This window comes from Nomia melanderi, chromosome 14 (genome assembly GCF_051020985.1).
Source record: "Nomia melanderi isolate GNS246 chromosome 14, iyNomMela1, whole genome shotgun sequence".
Taxonomy (NCBI): domain Eukaryota; kingdom Metazoa; phylum Arthropoda; class Insecta; order Hymenoptera; family Halictidae; genus Nomia; species Nomia melanderi.
Window position 1 is genome coordinate 3,286,947 of NC_135012.1, and position 21,805 is coordinate 3,308,751.

Consider the following 21,805-nt stretch of genomic DNA (forward strand, 5'->3'; position numbering starts at 1 on the left):
ATTTACACCAGTCAACTGCGGAATGGCCGACATTCCTCGGTTACTTTTAGTCGTAGTGTATCCAGCAGGATCCCCCGGATCGTTTAGGATCTACTGGCCATTCGTGAACGTGTTAAAGACTCATATCCAGTGTCACAACTGTCACGAACTTTGTTTCATGCAAAGTTCCCCCTAGCGTGCAGAGAACAGTATCCATTTCCCTCTGGACATCGATCCCCGCTACGAATTGATGACGTAAGTGATCCAGTCTACGGTCTTCGCCACGCGATGATAGATTCCCGGCTGTCCTGGCTGCGCGCACGAGTAACCAGCCGAGACTATGCCGATCAGGTACCAGCGACCTGTTTTCTCCAGCATCAATGGCCCGCCGCTGTCGCCCTGCGAATCCCACGCGGAAAATCATTAGCGAGAACGTTGAACGACAGGTTCTAGATCAATTCAAAGAATGAGCATAACTAGAAAATAAAACGATAAGAAACAATTGTCAATGATCATCCACTGTTTTAGCAGCCGCTAGAATTCCAATAATCCTGGACCTAGTAACCGACAAGTTCGATTCCCAACGGATAAAAGCTTGAAGATTCACCTGGCAGGAGTCTTTGCCACCTCCACGATACCCGGCACACATCATCTCATCGTAGATGACGACGTTGATGCCGTTAGACCGATGCCATCTCTCGCAGACTCTGTTGTCTATCACAGGTACGTCGACAGCTTGTAGCGTCTTCGGTCGCAGCCTCGACCCTTTGCAATTAGACGAAATCAGCGTAGAATAATCCGCGTAGAATAAAACGATTACCTTCCTCAAGTAAATCAGTCTACGTACCAGCTTGAAGAGCGCCCCATCCAGCTGCCCAACCGTATTGGCCCAAAAAGTCCTCGTTCTTCTCGGGCAGGCAAATCGGGGCTATATGTGGCATATAATGAACCGGCCGATCCAGACGTAGAACAGCCACGTCGAATCTGAAATGATTCATCGACAATCCGGGAATATCTTCGGTTCATACCGTCGGATAATTCAAGGTTGTTTGTATAATCGAGTATCGATGATTTTACCTGTCAGCCTGAGGAGTGAACTTAAAGTAAGGATGAACACGGATTTCCCTGACACCGAAAGTGTAAGCTGGCAGCGTTTCACTGGCGGAATTCACCACGTAATCCCCTAGAGTCACTTGCACTTGACGAGCCGACGCCCTGGCGAGGAAAATCAACGAATTATCGAGACTCCAATGAACGGAACCCTCGGATTAACTGAATATTGTCTAGCGGTCTGCTCACTTTGCAACGCAGTGGCCAGCAGTGACGACATGGAACCGATTGACGAGCGTGCCTCCGCAACGACTGGACCCGATTCGTATGTACGCCTGAGAAAGTAGAACGGTTTCTCTGTTGAATACGTTCTTCGTTGTGTATTTCAACGAGAAAGAAAAGAAAAAAGAAAGAAAAGAATTGAAAAGAAAAAGAAACGCAATCTCGATTCATCGATGCGAGTCTGACCTGCCATGGGAAACTGCCGAAACCAGCATCGTCACCGCCGACGATTCTCCTCTGGGCAGTCTGTTTCGAGGCGGGGATCCCGCAACCTGTAATTACAATGATGTAGATCCCCGGTTAAGTCTAGGACAACGAACGTTTGCATTCCCGTTCGCGGGCACTTCCTGAAGAGAGTTAGTAAACCGAGCAAGTTACACAGAAACGTCGCGTTCGAGAAGAACGAACGCATTGATTTAAACATCGACATTATCCAATCGATCTCTAAATTGTCGGACGAGTTTCTCCCGATTGCGGTAAATGGACCTGCAGACCAAGCAGTTAAACTCTCGAGGAATAAACGACCGGTCGGTATTCAGATTCGTTTCAATTAAAGCGGCGTTATATCTAGAAAGCTGGGAACACATCGCGCACGCGTTACGACCGGTTGTTTATCGCCCGACGGCTTATCAGTATTACCGAATTAGACTTGGAGTAATCCAGTGGAACGTGGACACAGTGAAACCAGGAACGAGAAGATCTTCTCGAGTCGAGAAGAAGAAGTCGAGACTCGGACGAGTCGCGAATCCGAATGCAAAAGTTGAAGAGTTCGTTACGGGCCGTTAGACAGTCGTATTTATGTACAATGTTCGATCGCGATCGATCTACGCGTTGAACGAACGCCGGGGGACCGTCTTCGGGGAAACTGATAGACACTTTCCTCGTGAACAATGGGGGGCCGGAAGTGAATCTCCCGCCGGTACCAGCGAAGACGCGCGGAGCGGAATATCGTGATCGGCATGCGAGATCGATACGACTGACAAGACGGAGTTGATGGAATTCGGGGAATCTCGTCCCCGGGAGCTGGGGGAACAAAGGGAGACAAGGATCGTCCGCTCGAGCCGCGTACGCGGGAGAAGGACGAAGGACGACAGGCGAAACTGGGAGGATAGGGAACGGTGCGCGTACTTTCATGCTTTGAAAGGTGCGAATAGAGAAAGTGGCGACGTTCGACGGCATGCTGAGGAAAGTGCGAGTACCGGGGAGGCTGATTCGAAAGTGGAGAACGGTTTCGGCATGCTGAGGAGAGCGCGGAGTGTCGAATTTCAAGGCGAGAAGAGACAAACACGTGCGAACGGGCATAGACCAACGCTACAGGGGGGGAACGCGTGGACGAGTTTTTCGAATAATCGGGATCGGGTCTCGTTTTTCATGCTGAGGAGGGTGCAGGTGATCCGTTAGAAGAATTAATCGAGACAGGAGTATATTCTTTATTTACCATTTGTTCCTTGGCTACCACGTATCCCGAAACTACGGAGGACTCTACGGGCAATGAAGTCGAAATGTAATCTGTAGAGAGAACTACAGGGAAGACGATGCAACGAGAACAACTAAGAAATATTTGGAAGCGAGGGACATTTAGGGGACCGTTCCCGATAGAAGAGAAAAAGAAGAAGAAGATAGCGTGTGCTCATGCTAGTGCAAGAATCGGATGGCATGCTTCAGTAGGAAGGACTTACGATCATCATTGGCGGTCTCCGTGTAAGTGTCCAACGGAAGCGGCTGAGACTGATCTCTAGGCGCATCGATCAGGTTATAATCAGAGCTACCTTTCGGCTCTTGCCGCTGACAACAAGCGAACATAATGCCGCCGCAACTGCCGTCCAATAGGCCAGCGGACATCCAGCACATTAGAAAAAATTCACAGCTTCGTCCGTCAGCGCACAACGAATCGTCACCCTTCCACAGCGGTCTGTTTTGCTGACGCGGCTCTGCACAAAACAGGCTAAACTGTTCTCTCTCTCTCCTCTCTCCCCCCTCCGTTCTCCCCGTAATTTCTTTAAACAAATCGTCCCTCATCTCGCCTCTTCCTTTTTCGTTCCAGGACGCAAACGAAGAAGAGACCGATCGACGAGCGACCCGATCGATCGGCGCCTGATTACTCCAAGCCTAGCTTCGGATATTTCTAATTTTCTCTTAAGCAAAGCCGGAGGACGGAAAGGATATGGTTGAGCAATTCCCGGCAAAATGGAACGCTTTTACGGGGTAACCGTGGAACGAGTTATACAGGGTGTTCCATTTGCGTCTCACGAATCGTTAGGCTGATTAATGTTCCAATTTGAAAATTCAACCGTTTCGCGAGCATATAGTAAGACACGATGCGAGTGATTCCTTTGTAAGTAGAAATATTAGGAGAAACAATTCTGCACAAGGTATTTCCCGCGCGTCGATTCCGAATGGGACACCCTGTACACGCAGAACAATCGCGATAACGGGGTTTAACGAAATCGTAAATGGCGACAGGAAAGGTTTGCCCGTCTGTCGTAACGGCGCGAGCCAGGCCGAGTGCTCGCGCTCGCGGATGACGGAAATCGTCGGCCCGACGGAAACGGGAACGGCTGTCACAATCGTTTCGACATCCCGCTAGGATATTGCGCCCGGGTGGCCGGCTTAATTTACGATTATCCGCGAGAGAAACACGAAATCCGAGAGAGGCGCGATGCAACACGGCTGCGAGTATCGGTTTCACTCGGGCCCGATTAGCGAAAGACCGGAGGCACGCTGGCGAAACGGGCTTTCAACAGGTGCGCGCGGCCGCTCGGCAGGTACCACGAGCCATCGGTGCCGCCGTTGCCGCCGCCGTTCCCCGGGAACGCCGGTCGTACGATTTGCTTGAAAGGGGAACGTACCTGACTCTAACCTAGGGTAATCGTCGAGCGTTTGCTTTCGATGATCTGAAACAAGAAACCTTCTCTTACTTTTGCCGCCGAAAGGAAGCCAGCAACTTCGCTTACTCTAACAGCGACAGCTCAAACAGCGAGCAAATTTCATTCGAATCTACTCTCGCATTCGTATCTCGTTTAACACTAAAACTACCGAGTTAAATCGAGTCTTGCAGATTTCTTTATAGAAACTCGAATAGTGGATCTGTTGAGACAATTGATTTAGTATTGAGTTCTAGCGCTGAATCAATTTCTTTGATAATTTCTCCGAGAAACGTTTGTTATCTTATTAACCCTTTGAACTCTGTAGGCTCCAATATTGCACCGGTTATAATATTAAATATTTTAATGAATCTTAAAGAAACTACTCTAAAATTATTAGATTTTCGCACATCCAAATTTTCTACTAAGAATATATTATAGCATTTCTCATTTTCGCTAGGAATACAATAAAAATTAGTTGCAGTTGCTGATAGATTACAAAACAACCTGTAGTGCTAAGGGTTAATAATTGCAAAGAAGACAATATGGCTAACTCTGTCTCGTCTGGTAGTTCCAATGCTAATCGCAAGATTAGAAAAATGTAGAATATTGATTCTTCGACTATTCAGACTACAATGTCTTTTTTCCTCTTTTACTAGATCCTCCCTCAGTACTCGATAAAACTCAATCAGAAATCGCTAAATTCCCACGAAGAATCCTGCACTTAATTCCCTCAGTCCTCCGTGCAACAAAGAAATCTGATCACAAGCTTCATTTCTATCGTGAAACCTCATTTCAGATGAAATCACCCGAAAGGGCGAGAAGCTAGAAGCAATCCAGTGCAGGATTTCCCTCGTCCCTTCCCCTGTACCAAAGAGTCACCCCTAAAGGATGATCCAAGCCTCGTTTTACCCGAAGCGCTCGTTGCCGGTTGTCGTTACCTCTGACGTCGTCCTCGAAGTCCGGCAAATGATTCGACTGTTGGAAGAAAGAGGGTGCGCTGCCGCCCACGGGGGGTGGGAAATCGTTGTCCCGGAAGATCAGCCGAGGCGTTCGATGGCCCATCACCGGTCTGTTGTAATCCGAGACCGGGCTCCTCCATAGCGATTTGTGCTGCCTCCAGGAGGGGTATCGCAAACTGGGTGGCACGCCGATGTTCCTCCCCGTCGGAGGGCCGCCACCCTCGAACAGGTAACCGGCGGGACCAGTGGGGAATCGGACGTATCGACGTCTTCGCGGCGAACCCGGCGATAAATCGGTACGATTCGCGTCGTTGCTGCTCCGTGTTTCGATCACCGACGTGAAGATCGTCTCTGGCCTAGTCTGCAGTACACCGGTGACCTCCGTTTCACTTGTGGCACGACTCGAAGAGATTACGAAGACTATTCCCAATAGCAACCATTGGCTGGACCTCGCTGCACCCATCGTTTGGCTGGAAATGGATGACAATGGTGAGTGGATACAGTATTTGTTGTTTATGTATACTTTTATTCTATTTTACATTTAACCCTTAGCAGTCCTATGTCGAGTCAGACTCGACATTCTATTTTATTGCAACCTCTACATGTTTTAATAATTTTTTCTATATTTATTTGTAGTATCACAATTGTACCATTTAAAAGTAACATTCCAATGACTCCCAAATATTCTTGAATAAATAGAGCGTCGTATTAAGCTGTAATTGAATGAACTAACGTCGACGTGAACTTCACAGTGAGAAACCAAGAGCACTTCGGACCGCAAACGGTTAAGTTTAGCGATTCAGATTTTTGGTTTAATTCTTTTAACGAAGTGGACACTGAGAAGATTCTTCGTCGCGACTATGCTGTTGAGTTTCATGCAGTTATGGGTTTAATATTTTTGATTTATAGGACACGTTATCGAGAATATTGATGGTCGAGTTTGTATAATAGGATACGTTTTTAAAACGTTGGTAGTTTCGTTCCCTTCCGATCCTTCGTTCTTCTCGCGACCTCGAGTATCGGTTATCTCGTCGAGTTTCACCGATACGCTTTCGCAATTATCCCGAGCAAATTGTTAGTTAACCGATACTGGCTCGATAACACGTATCGCGAGCTGGAACGAATAAAACAAATACTGCTCGCAGATACGAGTAATATACCGCGATCGGATGGGGTGAACGATCTGAATCGAGGGGAACGAGCGAGGGGTTGCTGGAAAATCGAACGATCCCGTTGTACGAGGAGAATAACGCTGGTCAATTATATCCCGTCACGCGAGACAATTAAATCGTTGTTCCTCTTGTTCGGCCACGATTTCTAGCGAGGAGTCTGATCTAGATCGCGATCTATCGGGATTTTCACCGCGATCCTCGGTATCGCGTCGCGCAAAATTGACCGCTGCCTCGATCCCTCGGGTCGTTAGACGCAATTTTGAAAAACCGCGCGGGGAACGTTGCGTGATCGACAGCAACGAGCCAGGGAACACGCAGCCGAACGAAATTCGCGTCGTCACGAACCCATTTTTCTTCATTTTTCTGTCCCCTTTGGAGATGCAACACGCGACGATCCGTGGACCGGATCGTTCGGCACGATATCGAACTGCTCTTTCACTTTCGTCAACTCGTCGGCGTTCGTCACGGTTTTCGCGAGAACGATTTCGAAGATTTCGCGCGTTACGGAGCAGAGATAGGTATTAATTCGTCGATTCCGATGATCGATCGGTCGCCGTTTCAACGTACAATTTCTCTTCTACGGTATAGAGAAAAACCAGGAGAAAGAGAAATGAATGAAGCTTCCACATAAACTTGCTTTCGTTCAGGGAATCAGGTAAAAAGTGTTAATCCGAGTGACTAGATTGAAAGAAAGTATTTCCATCGATTCGGTCCGGTATTCAACGCTGAGAAGAAAACCGAGAAGAAAACAACGATCTTACTCGCGACTAACCAGAACCAGACTCTCCTAAACCCCTTTCCACGGTCATCAGAAGAATCCCGTCAGAATGATCGGAATATTTTCCAACGAGAACTGGTTTTCCCACTTTCTCTCCGGTCGTCAACCCCCACCCCGTCAAGCCGGTGCTGATCGTCTAGGTGTCATCATAGGGAAGATCATAAAATCTTACACTAGTTACGACATCTCAACTATCTCAAATACTTCCATTGTACACTACCGTTCGAAAGTAACAAAGACATACGCCAAATTCGAAACAATAGTATTCTCTAAAATTTCTAGAAAATCATCGCTTCAAGTTCCTCGTCAAAGTGAACTCATTTCTCAAAAAGTCATCGCACGAATCGAAGAACATACTTTGGGAGGAACTTTTTTACTTCGCCGTGAATCGATCGTTTAAAGTTCCTATTCAAAGTAAATCATTCCTCGAAAGAATATCGCATGACGCGGGGAGCATTCTATGGGAATAATATGCCTCTTTGCTTCACCATAAAACGATCGTTTAAAGTTTTCTTTCGAAAGTGAATCGTTTCTCGAAGAAACGATCCATCTGATCTCATCCTCTTCCACCGTCGTTCCTACTTACACGTTGTTTGCGTCACGTCGCTCCGTAACGGGTGAAAGTAAAAAGAGTTCTTGAGAACCCGGAACCCGGTCCACGCATCGATTATACTCGCGGCGATCCGTAATGGCGCCGGGCAGAAGCAGCAACAGCAGCATCCTCGCCGGGCAATTATCGGCGATACCGAGGAGTAAAAACGCCGGGGCGAGTTTCGTGTCCAAGTTGACGACGATTGGGCAACCGTTTCGTCGTGCCGGCCGCATTAATCGCTAGTTCGACCACGTTCAGGCCAATTTAACCACGTAACGGCCCTTGCCCCGACGCTCGTTTCGTAATAGATTAAAAATCCGGCTGGAAAAAGAAGTCCGATTGTTCGTCGCGCCGTGGCACGCGGGACGGGGGACGGGAAATTTCAAGGCGAGATGGGATTCTACGACGGGGATGGGTTATCTTGATTTTTCGTTCATCGGAGAAGGTGACTGACCCTAGGGAATTTGCTTGATTGCCGCTGGATGGGCGGTGTCTTCGAAATTTTAGGAAATGGAACCTTTCTTCTTATTCCTTGGAATTTATTTAGGTTACTTTCAATTCTCAAATGTTAAATTTCAAATTTTAAACTTCAAATTTGAAGTTTCAAGCGTTCAATCGATCCATACTTCAAATCACTGTTAACTGAAGATTGATGGAGCACAGCTCAAATTGAGCATACAAACTGCAAACTACGAAAGGTTCCATTGTCCACAGTTTAAAGTTCTAGCGAAAGGAGAAAAAAGTTTGAGAACGGTATCGAAAACGAGTGATAACGATCGAGGAATCGAACGTCCTTGCCGCGGCGAGCGTCGTCGTGGCAAGTGAACGGTTCGTTGTGTTAGTAGGTCATTGGCTCTGTCGTGTAGATCCAGGAGAAGTGAAAGTGCACCTCTTGCATCCACGACAGTGTGAAGTTCACGTTCACGCTGCGCCACCCGCCCCGCCGGAAGTTACGAACGATCGGCCACGCGTTCCTCTTTCTCTCTGTCTCTTCCCCTCCTTTTCCCCCCCGTGTTCCCATAGATATCCGATACCATCGACACGATGGGAAATCGAGAAAAAATTCCGGTGCACTCCATTGTGTGCAAATTGCGGTTCTTGGCAGGTACACGGCTCGCGGCGGGGTGAACAGAAAAATATGAAATAGAAAATGTGGCAAATTTCTGCGGAGTTGCAGAACACGACGGAACAAAACACGCCGTCCTGTTAGACGAACGCGAAGTGAAGGGGATAGATGAAAAACGGGAAAAATGAGTCGCGGCAAGAAAAGTGAAAATCACACTGACAATTTATTTCATTTTCTACCTGCGTTCGATACCGATAATCTTCATTTTCTTCTGTGAGATAATGTTGTAATTAGCATTTCTTCGCAACTTTTGCTCCCGTGATTTCAATTGGATTTTCTCGTGCGAAGTCGATCCGATGGGAATCGAATGTCTTCGAGAATATGCTAATGCGTTTATTAAAGTTCTTTGGGATCTATCGATCGGTATATCAATTAAAAGTCCCGATTAAAGTGTGTCGAGGCGATTGTTCCTTCTCGGATCCGATCGAAGGAAAAGTGATTCGAGCAGAGGGAAAAACGGAAAAAAATTATGGAACGAACGGCGGAGAAGAGGATCTCGAACGAGTCGTACGAACTTTCACCTTCCTCTACGACTCCTAGCCGCCGGAGTCTATCGTGCACGCTGTCGATCCTCGAAAGTACGGAGTTTCTTCTCCCCGGTACACAGAGATACAACACCGCACTTAATTGTAGCTTCGTTTCACAGCTGTTCGTGAAAGCCCACGTGCGTTGCACGCGTGTACACCGTCGATCAAAACACCGGGACGAAAATATTTTTGTATCAACTTTTCTCGCGACGAAATAATATGCATAGATGAATAACGAAAACCAAGAGGCAGACCGGTTTCAATTTTTTAATAATCAATTTTCTAATGAATAGACACATCGCGAGATTTATATAATTACAATGAATCAGAAGGAAGTTTTATAAAATAGCTGTATGGACCATCTGGAGTAAGCTAGTGACATTCACTTATTTCAGATGAACTTAATCGCATGTTGCACGAAGACCGGCACGACAATTTTTGCGCTGAGTCGTTGTAAATGATAGCGAGCATCGCAGGAAACGTCGTACAGCTGCTTTCTACAAATTGGGAACGACAAACTGGAGTAACGGGTAGGTAATTATGGACGTACGCGTGATTATGCGGTTACATACGAATGATGCATACCGTATGGTAATAAGGTGTCATCACCGTTTGATTATTAAATAATTACATTCTTCGCATACGGGCTCAATCTAAATGGGACTCCTTAATTATTGCTTCACTAGATTCCAGTCGACATTTGCGTTGTAAATGAAATTCTATACGGTGGACACTATAAATTCATCAGTAATCATATAAATAAAGATACCGATTATATGTTCTTCCTCGTGCAAGACCAGTATTGAAAATTTTCAATAATAACCAATTATTCCTTCACGTTCGACAGTGATATCATCGCCATAAAATAGCATAATAATCGAACCAGGCCGATACTTTTAGCCGACAGTGTATATATACCTTTCTTTTTCACACCTTCGCGTGCGTACGATCATCCTCGATCACTGACCGGTCGATTGGCGCCACACGGCCGTGTCCGCATCCCGAATTCCGTGTGAACCGACATTAAGAGCACGATCCATTACTTTCTCTGCGACGCGCACGGGCGCCGTTTACTTTCGCCGAAAGCGAACCGAGAAAAAGCCAAAATAAGAGGCGCGCGTGAAATTTTGTTTTCGTACGAGCCGGCTCCTCGATCGGGATCGAGCGTTCGGATCTTGGAACGACCGGTAAGCTCGGTCTTGCGAAACGATCTTCAAACCTTTGGAAACACAAAAAAACATACTCGGCATGAACTAATGAAACAATTATTCCATTATTTAGAATTTTTAGAATTTAGTTTTATTAATAAATAATAATTATTAATTATTATTATTAATTATTATTATTATAAATAATAATTATTATTTATAATTCTTCATAGAATTTAGAAAGACTGAAATAATACAGAACTTTCTTCCTATACGAGTAGTATCGGCAAACCAAAAGCAGACACCGCCAGCGTCCACCACAACCTCAGTTTTACTGTTCCTTGGAAACTTTCATAAGCCATAAATGCACTCTACTTATTCTAAAGATTCGTTTTCAAATATAAATCGAACACGTTAAAATTCCGAATAGCTGCTCAAAATTTCCGTAGAAACTGCTTCAGATATACAGAGAAATGCATCAGGTTTCGACGAAGGTTAGCTCGGTCACCGTGGAACATTAAATTTCAAGGGAAGAATATTCGTCGGACGAATATCAATATTCATAATAACGACGATAAACGTTAATGAGCATCGTCGAGGCTTAATTGCTCTTTTCTCGCGGAAGAAAGCGTCCCGGCGAGAATCGTCTTCCAGGAGAGCCACGAGGGCGTCCGGGGACGGACGCGTCAGCCGGAAACCGCGGACTCTCGTTTTTCACGCGACTTTCGGCGAAAATACGCCCTTGGATGCTTCACTGGGACACGCGCGAGTGTAGCTACACGACGCAACGTACGCCTCTCGAAGGAAACCGGTTCGAAGAAATCTGAACGTCACAGCTTCTGCTCTTTCTTCGTGGCCTTGAAAGAGCCACGCTTCTTCGCGGTCTAGTTCACCGATACCCTTTCATGACGAACACTTTCCATTGTGTAACGAATATATATATATACATATATATATACATATATATACATACATATATATATATATATATACATACATATATATACATACATACATACATATATATATATATATATATATATATATATATATATATACACACATATATATATACATACATACATATATATATATTTCATTCCATTATTCTCGTGCTTCGAGATTCGAACGTTTCTTCTTCGTTTCATCCGATCCCCCGTCGATTCATCGAGACTTTCAGTTCTGCGATCCTCTTTCTTCGTCGTCCGGAGGAACGCGACTCGAGTGTCGCGCTCGAGCGCGGAACGCGATCCGCATTGTTACTTTCACGGAGAAATTAATTCGCTCGTAAACAGCGTAATCCCAGCAGCGGGCGAGATGAAAATAAAGAAAAAGTGTGTCGGATCGGGTAACGTGCTCTCGCGAGCGCCCGTACGAGCGGGATTGAATATTCATGAGCGGCGCGGAGCTTCTTGCCGGGAAGCTAAACGGAGCAGCAGACGGTAACCCACAAAGTAACGTTTAATTGGACTTCGAAGCGAGTCTAACAAGGGAACACATACCGATCGCGGATTCCTTATTAGAAAACACGTGATTTTGCTGGTTAAATCTTTTCAAAATAATACAAATATTAAATTAATACTTTTCAAAATATCACAAAAAAGGCCTGCGAGCTCCTCTGATGGTCAAACTTTAATTGTGTTTTCAGGAAGTATATATATATTTTAGTTTAAACGTGCTCAGTTTCGTCTATTTGTTATTTTGCGGAGTCAGTCGGTTCGGAGAACATTATTTCCCGAAACGCGGAGACCTATTTTCAATCTGTGAGCGTTAGATTGGCTAATGAAGAGACACGTGTCAAATATGCTTGTGAGAACTACTTTCTACCAAAGTTTCATCAAGATCAGTTGACGTTCGTGAGATTCCAGCGCGGTTCTTCGAATGTAGCGTCGAAGATGATGCCCGGCGTAGCGGGAAGACAAGATGGCGGCCGCCGTCTTCGAACTTGTATCGGACGGTGTTACGTAAACAGGGGGAGTGGTGTGTTTAGGCAATCCGTGGAACGGTACCGAAGCGTGCATCCTTAATGCTTGTCCCCCTCCCGGGGCGGACGTCTCGTTTTGGAAATGGACGGAAGTACTTTCACTGGCTACGAGGCCGGAAAGTCGAAAGATTTCGATGACCACGAGCCATCGCGGCTACGTGAAATCTCACTTTTTTTTCGGGTTGATCTTCGTTGCCCCTGAAAACGGTTTCTTCGCACGTGGCTACCTTGAATGTCGATCCGTGTCTTGCATTCAAGCAATTTCTGAGATCTCTTGATAATCATTTTTGGTCTTGTTCGAACAACGAAGAAACGATCTGTTAAGCTGCGTTTCTTTAATATTTGCAAGAATGTAGTTTTCACGTATGAATCGACTGTAATTCAATAAACAACATTGAATTTAATCTATTTCGAAGTTCTCTGTATATATTATACACTATTAGACTTGGTAATCTTGATTACTTTCTATTATTCTTGCCGGTTTTCACAAAACCAACTGTTTAATGGTTGTTAGTCAACAGTGTTCGATCGCGTGTGAACGTCAATGCGTATTTACGGTTTCCCTCTTTCCTTAATTTGAAACGTGTTCGTCCGGCACTTGTTCCCGGCCATCCTCGCGCAACAATGCGCCATTAAGTCGTCGATTTCCACGTAGCAGCGAATCCAATCGGTCGGATTACCCCCATTAATCGCAGAAATACGACGATTTTGTTACGCGCCGGCGAGCGGCCGTTAAAACAGTAATCGGATTCCCTCGAATCGCATTGGTAACAATGTTCCCATCCATTAATTTCCCCGTCGATGGAAACGTGAATCGCTTGGCCAGCGGTTCGCTGGTAAAAGGTCATTGATTTCCTTGTAATGATCGGCTGGCCCGGCCTGGCATTAAAATCACTAGTTTGGTTCGTCCATCTCACCGCACGAGTGTTTTTGCATGACAGACAGCCGAGCAGAGTGGATAGGCTTTCTTTCAAAAGCTGATCCAGACCTTCTCACTTTCACTCGATTTTTCCGATGACGGTCGTCTGGCCGTTGTGTCGCAATCCCCTGCGTTCGAGATTTATTAACCGCTTGCTCTATGATTTCTTTTTAAACCGCGATCGACCTAACCACCTTGTTATTAATAATTTCTTAACAATAAGAGAAAATTCCAGTCTTTTTCTTTATCGTGTGCTCTAAGGTATAATCATTGATAACAGAGGAATAATACATCATTTTTATTCAACAAATTGAATGATACTTATGTTTGTTAAATTCTATTTGAAATCTTGACGAGTCCAACAGAATATTGCAAGGGATTAAAATTCTTCGGTGAATAACGCCATTCGCGAACTTCAAATCGAATATTAATCTTGTTTCTATGTGCTTATATATATATGAAATTGTTGTCACAAAATTAATAAAGTTTAATTATTCGTGACCCCGTCATGCTCGCGTATGTCACGACAATTACGGAGTTATTCAATCTACAGTTTAAACAGTTTCACTTACTCGACAGTGATTATCCAGCCAGAGCATTAACAATTATCGTAGAAAATTCCGTCTTATGAACCGTTATAAAATCAGTAATTACACGCTTCATCAAATTACAATAAATATTGAACATCATAGAAGCATCGTACGTCGAAGAAGTTTATTACCCAGTAATAGACCATTTCTCATTACGATTGAACGTTTTTGTAGGCGGATTTAATTTCTCATCGTACGGGGCAGAATCTCCATCTGTATTACGAATTCCCATTCCCCGCAGTTAGCTGGATTAATTAGCCAAACAAAATGAACGAGATTAAATTCAATCTCGATGAAAAGTGAACGGGGAACCGAGACGTTTGAAATTCCCCCTTTCCTTCCCAGAAGTCGAAGCGTAAAAATCGACTTACCGATCTCTCGGACCAGAACAATCCTTTCCGAATGAACCTTTCCGCTCTCCGATCGGCTCTCTTAAACTCTCGATGATCTTCTTGCGTGGATCCTTCCGCCCTCGTCGCCGTCTCTTCTTCTTCCTCGTTTTCTTCCAAGCCTACCGTGAACAGTCCTCACCACCATAACACAACAACGGGCACGAAGTTCGAGTCGAGTCCCCTAACACGAATCTCTCGTCACACGCGGCCGTCTGCGATCCACCGATCGCGATCAGATTAAATCCCGTATTGTCCGAATACTTCACGGTCACCTGAGAACTCTCTTCATCGTTCTTTACGCGATCATGCTGCCACTGGCATCCTCCTTTTCCAAGTAAACTTCTTTCTCCAGTTAAAAGATCGAAATCACCCAACGATCTATTCTAACGAATCCGCTCGGGTTTCCTCCAGTTTCCTTCAGAATCTTTACAGAACCTCTTCAGACTTTCTTCCACAGTTTCTTCCAAGTTTCTTCAGACTTTCCGGAAGGTTTCTTCGAAGCTTCCGAATCTCTTCAGACCATCCTCAACGTTTCTTCAGATCTTGAAAGTGTCCTCTAAACTTACTCGAAGTTTCAATTGGAGTTTCTTTGAAGATTTAGAATTTTCCTCGTAGATTTCCTCTTAGTTGCGGCGTTGGTTTTGTTTCCCTGGTATCGATCAACCGGAAGAGTTCGTCGAAGGGTTTGGAGGATCCACGCGATCGAGGGCTCGCACCATGTCTATCCTCTCGTCTCGAGGAGCCCTGGTCGCCTGCTCGTCGTTGCCCACCGTCCGCTACCTCGGCTCTCACTTTCTCCGGCGAGTAGTTTCATTTCGGTAGGTAAAACTCTCTCGTGTGACCCCCACCAGCACCCAGCACGCCGGCCTCAGCTCGGGCTCTTCTCTCTGCCTCTTCGAACGGGAAAATCGACCGATCGGAAGGATACGGTCGTCCTTCGATCGGCGCACGGTGAATCATTTTATATTTCAACCTTTGCTCGATGAAATCAGCCCGGCTTTTTCACGCTTTTTTTGGGAATCTCGTTGTATAAAGCACTAGACTACTTATACAGAAGCTTCTTCGTATCGCTGGCTAAGTTTTGTTCTTCGTTTTGTTTCTGTTATCTTGAACAGAATTATTTGCTGTACATCTTTATACTATAATATCGGTTAAACGATCGGATGCAACATTCTGCGTTTTCTGTCGTACGTTCATATCAATTCCTATATCGTCCGATTAACACTAGACCTACGGAGCATTTAATACGATTAATATGCAATTCCCATAAAAATTGTAACAATAGAAGATATCAATAATTGCTAAACAAAAGAATCGAAACCAGTCATTTTGACTGGTACGTAGTTCTAGTGTTAATCAGTTTTTCAATTTTTTTTTTTGCTTCCTTTTCTTGCCAGTTATTTGACTGGTTACGGAAAGCTGCCGGTACGGTTAATGTTGGGAAAAGCCTGATGTTTTATGATATTTGCTTGTAAAGAGTTAAGAATGTCTTTTTTATTGTTTATTTTCAGGAACTCGTGTTCTTCGAGCTGTTATTGAGACCATTCGCTGGACTCAGTGGGAAGACTTCGGAGGATGAACAAACTATTGAAGATCTTGAGGAAACGTTACGTAAAGGTGCGTTTCACAAAGGGTCATATTTTTATTAGCGACAGACGGGAAATACTGCTCCAAGTTCATCGGGAGTGTTGGCGCATCCTTCCCCGAAGGGAGGGAGACACTGAAAGAAAGTTTTGAATTATTGTTTGTCGCGCGGGTGGAAAGTTTCTCGTTAAATTGACAACGACGTAGGCAAACGACGCGCGAGGCAACCCATTACATGACCCAATCTTCCGGCGCGACGTATTTTTCCTTCGTCTCCGTCGCTTAAAATTCTTACAAAAGTGTCTGCTGACGAAACTTGCGGCCGCACGCCCCCGCGAAGATTCCCTGGAACACGTTTAATAATTCCTATCAATCGCGTTTTCATTAATATCTCGGCGACAGTCTTCGTTCGAAGCGAAAAAGAACGAAAATCGCATCGTTTCTTCGATCGACCAATGGTCGATCATTAATCAACTTCTTAGACATCATCGTTAACGTTCTTAATCCAAGAAACCAACGAAATCATATTAAGTGATCTTAAAACATGTTTCAGAAAATCTTCGTTCCTAATTAACGGATCAAACGCCGATCTCGCTGAAGTTTTCCAGCGGAACGAAAAATCGGTGTAAACTCGATTTTCCCACGAAACATCTTCGTTTAAGCAGCCTCTATTAACGCCGAGAAGCGTTAATCCCGTTCACCGCGAAGTGCCGTTCAATATTCATCGAAATCGTAACTAGCAGACCGAAAGATTTCCATCTGCGCTCGCGTTCTTGGTGCAAACGAGCGAGGAATCACGCGAACAAAGAATCTCTTTGTCTCTTCCGCGAGCCAGAGGTTTCTTCCCGTTTCGACGGTGATTTTACACGGTTTGCTTCTCCTGGAAGCGGTTAAGAAGCGATTTCAGACAATTAACCGTGGCCATTAAATCTAGAAACGGAAAAAGAAAAGGATAAACGGCGGCCATTGTGTCGCCGAACAGGAGCATGAAGAGAAAAAGCCCGTAACCGGATGGCTTTTCGGCGGCCATGCTGGATCCGATCCGACGTTCAACGCGAAAATGAGCCGGCGCGAAAGAAACCGAGAAGAAATCGATATCTAATCGAGCCTGGCTCCGGGTAATTGGAAAGTACTCGTGTGTTCGCATTTCTATCTCGCCGACCGGCTATTAATTGTACCCATTAAACCGTGCAAAAATCATCGATTCCTTCTTTCCTCGACCTTCTCCGCGTGCGTTTTTCTCTCTTTCGTTTAATCCTCTTCCCGAAGATCGAATAATTCCGTTTGTTCTTCGCGTGGATATCGATACAGCGGAATTATTTTATTTGGAACACTCTCGCTGCTCGGACGCCACGTCCGCGCTCCAAAATATGGTTACACCACGAATTATTATTTAAGCGCCGGTGAAAGTGCATGACAAATCGGGGACCCAACCGGGGAAACGTTTTTGGCAGCCGGGAGACCACCAAATCTCTCTCCGGATCGAAAATCCGCTCGTAACCGCCGCCTCCTCCCTTCCTACTCCGCGCTTCTTCGCGGAGATCTACTTTTGAGACGGCACGGAATACCGAGCAACAATTTCACCCGGCAATTTTCTACTTCCTAGTCGTATTGCGGTTTAAGGGGGGTACACCTCCTGGAAACGTCCTAAATATAGGTAAACTTCAGGAATTTTTCTCTTAGTGACTGTTCAGTGAAAGCTTCTGATCCTTTCTCTATAGCTGCAACCTTTTGTTTTGTATTTATATTTTCTCTACGCGAGAATGTTATAAAATGTCTCAATTACTCGCCATCTTCGGAACCCCTTCTCGCGAGATATCAATTGCTGGTTAATTCGATTGCGAACTGAAACATTCGAAGACAACTGTCGTAGATTTATTAACAGAAATGTATGAACTAAGATTTAGCTACTTCGAACTCTTTATTCCAGTTTCCGAACGATCATTTGTAGTAGAACACCAAATTTTTTTGAATCTTTATAGAAATTCTTTCGACTGCGATTTCTAGGTGAGTGTTGAATTGAAGGTTCTTCACATTGCGTATTGGTAATGAGAAATCTCGTTTTTATATAAAAACACTTAGCTATGCAACTTCGCTAATTACCACAGCGTTGGAAACAAAATTTAATTCGAATCGATTATCTATTTAAAATACATTACATAACAATATATCTGAGGTTTTTAAGGTATAGCGATATAAGTTGACCTCAGTGAAAATTGCCATCACAATTCAGTTTTCTGAAAATCAGCCGGTACGCAATGCGTTTAATTGAACCGAAACTGTGTCTTCTTTACCGATGTGTTCGATTTGAAAAGAAGGGAAAACGAAGGAGGAAAGGAGAACGTGGCAAATTGCACTTGCCCGCGGAGCAAGGATGAATTTCACAATCGCGTAAAGCGGTTCATTCATCGAACCGATTTTTCTAACGATCGCCGTGCTGCGTGCGAGTCATTGGCGATCGCGTAATATCCTTGTGCAAATGTTTTCTCACACGTAACGCCTTCGGAACGTTCACATCCGTTTCGGTGATACGCCCGTTCAAGGACCGGTACGTAAAACTGGCTGAATGCGCGGGGAATTCGTTGCGACAGCGGGCAGAATTCGCGGAATTCCCGTACGACCGACCGGTAATCGCCGCGATTAATGCCTTCGTTGATCAGCTCCGATCGAGTTCTCCACGTGTCGCGACAAAGAACTGTTTCCCGGCGAAGCGGACGCCTTTTTTGTTCCCTTTTCTTCTCGTTAATCGACGCACACGCTGATTCCCGATGATTCTCCGCGTTAACGACGAATTCTGGTTACTCGCGACGTGATTCACTCGCCGCGTAATCTCTTTTAATTTCAATGAAGAATTAACGATTACATCGTTACGGGATCTCGGAGAGAATCGCGGGTAATCTGCGTGAAATAACAGCGCATTACTTCGTAATTCAAGCATTTATGATGGAAATTTGATGAAATTACTATTAATTGAAAAATCTATTGCGAATGGTATGTTCGTTGAAAGCTTCCAAGATCAAGAAGATCGTATTCGATCGAGTACGCTGTAAGAAGTTGCAGCTAGAATAAAACCCTCGTTATTTCAGTGTTAATGAACGAACCGAACTCCCTGTGAATTAGTTTACAAAAGTGTGAATTCGCACGATTCACGGTCTCTAATTGTTACCGTACATTGCCCCAATAGAACGCACAGCGGGCGCCTCGTAAAATCTTTGCCATTCTATTCGTCGCCGGAAAAGGTGCTCGAGGTTCTATAACGGTGACACATTGACTCCTAAATCGTAAAATGATTGAACAAAGATTGAAATAACATCAAGTTACTCAATTAATTATTTATATGATTCGCAACTCACTAATTGCAAGATACATTGAACGAGCACAATGTTATTCAGCAATTACTTTGACAATTATTTTGATAGTCGCCTTCATAATGATTTTAATAGTTCCTCTGATAGTTACTTTGACGCTTTTAACAATTATTTTAATAATCCACTCGAACAGTACACATTAGCGATCTAGATGGTAAATAAACTACAGAAACTCGAGCTGTTTGAGGGTCACCGTTGACCCCGCGGCCGTCGACGTGCTAATTATTCGTCCAGTAGGTGTTCGCTTGTGTCCGCGCGACGGCGGACACGTTGCGTGACAACGCGTGTTACAAAGTAGCGTATCGATGAAGAAAGTAAGAGCGTTCCGTAGGAAGGAAGTTCCCCGCGTGGATATTTAGGTAGTGTCGTTCCGGCTCGAAGCCGCTCGAGCGAAAGCGTCTCTAGATAAAATTCTGTGCGGCGCGTGCTGCGCCTACGACAATATTTCTTCCCGTGCCTTATCCGCCGACGCCGCCATCTTCTCTTCCTCCGTCGAGCGCAGTCCCGATTGACCCGAGCCGACGAACAATAAAAGGAACGTTACTTTTAGAAAGTCAATAAGCTTGTTTCCAATATTTATTCCCTCGATTAACGGACCGATCGACGATTTCTTTCCCTTTAACCGGACTTCTTCGCGAATATTCCCCTTTTCACGAACGTTTAACCTCGATACCGAACCGCCCGGTCGCTGAACGTTGTCGGTTTAGGAATAGCGGCAAAGAAAGTCCCTTAAAAAACGGGAATTCGCAGTTCCGTCTCGTAACGACGATACTTCGCGGCAATTGCAATCGAGCTGTTAGAGAGCGCGGTAACAGTTGAACGTTTCTTTCGCTGTTTCTAGGTTATCTGGGCGTCGCGTGGCGGTCCGGATGGGGGAAAAAAACAGCGCCCGACGAGTCCGCTGGGAAGTCCGATTGTTCCGGCGAGTTCCCCGTGAACCAGATCGACGCGACGTGTCGGGTCTAGGTAATTAAAAGTGTGAAATTTATTTTCGACGCGTATTGTTTCGCTTATCCGCGTGGAACATTGAAGTTCCTGGGAATCGGCGGACGCAGATCTTGTTAGGATAGAAATGTTCTCGGGTTAAGGTCACGCTCTATGACAGAAATGAGGAAACGAATGGGATTTCCACGGGGAGAACTCGGTTATGCCCGTTTCATCGTTTTGTCTGGCGGTCTGGGATTATGCCATTAACCGTGCAGCTGATTTTAACGAATAGAAAGCACGGCCGTCGTTCGGACGTTTCTTCCGCGGATGTTAACAGCGTTTATCTCCGATGGAACTGCTCTTATTCAACTGTCCATCGTTGACGCGCGGTTATTCGACGGAACAAAACAGTAAAACGCTGTTCGTAACTGTAGCTTGTGTCTCATTTAGCTTTCCTCTTCCTTTTGTCGTTGAAGAGTCTTAGTAACTGCGTTTTTCTCGGTTTAACACCTCGGATGGCGGGCAATTTCACGGAGCAAAGTACGAGAAATGAAAGAAATGTAATGTTGCATGATTTAATTGAGCTGTCTTATCATTACTGCGCGTTTATCTCCGATGGGTACTGCTCTTATTCAACTGTCAATCGTTGACGCGCGGTTATTCGACGGAACAAAACAGTGAAACTCTTTTCGTAACTGTAGCTTGCGTCTCATTTAGCTTTCTTCTTCCTTTTGTCGTTGAAGAGTCTTAGTAATACTGTTTTTCTCGATTTAACACGTTGGATAGTGGACAATTTCACGGAGAAAGTACAAGAATGAAAGAAATGTAATGTCAATGATTTAATCGAGCTGCGTTATCATTACTGCGCGTTTATCTTACAGAATAACACTGCTGTATGTTGCATCGTTTGTAATTTAGAAAAGTTTTCGAATAATTATCTTAATCTATTATTAGAAAAATCTTCTGGATGTTTGCAATCGAGACTAATGACTCTCCATGATTAATATTCCTATCATTCTCCATGCGCACACCTCTCGATAAAATCATTTCCAGGAGCATTTCATTCTCTCCGAGCCTCATTTACCGTAGAAACATTTTTTTTAGAATGATTTATAAGTTTCTCGCGATTCCCCGACAATTTTAACAATCGAGATCCACTCGTAACGGCGAATATTTGCGAGGAAAGTCGGGACCAGGCGCCGCGATCGATTGCGTCGCTTAAAAAACGACCGATTCGAATGCGACTAATTATGCGCGGAACGTACCGCGCCGATGAGACTCTCGTTTTCATTTTAGAACCAGGATTTACATAAATCGTCGAGCACGTTTCGCCGGCGAAAGCAATTACGCGACCGGGCATGATATTTTGCGAGATTCGCGGCGCGTCGTCGGGCTCGGTCGATCCGCGATTCGTTTCGATCAACGTTGCATCACCGTGACATAAGATGAATGAAAACTGGATTTTCACGGTCAGCAATGCTCCCCGATCAGTGAGAAACTACATTCTTGCTAATCGGAATTGATATCTCAGACTAGAAATTCCAATTACGACCAATAAAAT

At 44.9% G+C, this 21,805-nt stretch overlaps 1 protein-coding gene and 1 long non-coding RNA gene across 2 annotated transcripts in view; one reads left to right on the forward strand and one right to left on the reverse strand.

Moving 5' to 3' along the window:
• Nucleotides 1-219: 219 nt before the first annotated feature.
• LOC116427061 (serine protease 27) lies at nt 220-15,243 on the reverse strand. Its single transcript, XM_031976961.2, has 10 exons — nt 14,345-15,243; nt 5,117-5,607; nt 4,161-4,205; nt 2,991-3,242; nt 1,498-1,583; nt 1,279-1,364; nt 1,057-1,194; nt 827-963; nt 587-744; nt 220-378 (listed from the first exon to the last, which is right to left on the reverse strand). Exons 2-10 carry the CDS (start codon nt 5,598-5,600, stop codon nt 220-222), a joined length of 1,545 nt encoding a protein of 514 aa, XP_031832821.1. The 5' UTR covers nt 5,601-5,607; nt 14,345-15,243.
• The window catches only part of LOC143175297 (uncharacterized), a 29,126-nt gene continuing 12,784 nt past the window's right edge, over nt 5,464-21,805 (forward strand). Inside the window, exons 1-3 of the long non-coding RNA XR_013000090.1 lie at nt 5,464-5,626; nt 15,877-15,982; nt 20,159-20,283. This is a non-coding gene — a long non-coding RNA (uncharacterized LOC143175297). The remainder of the gene's footprint in view (nt 5,627-15,876; nt 15,983-20,158; nt 20,284-21,805) is intronic.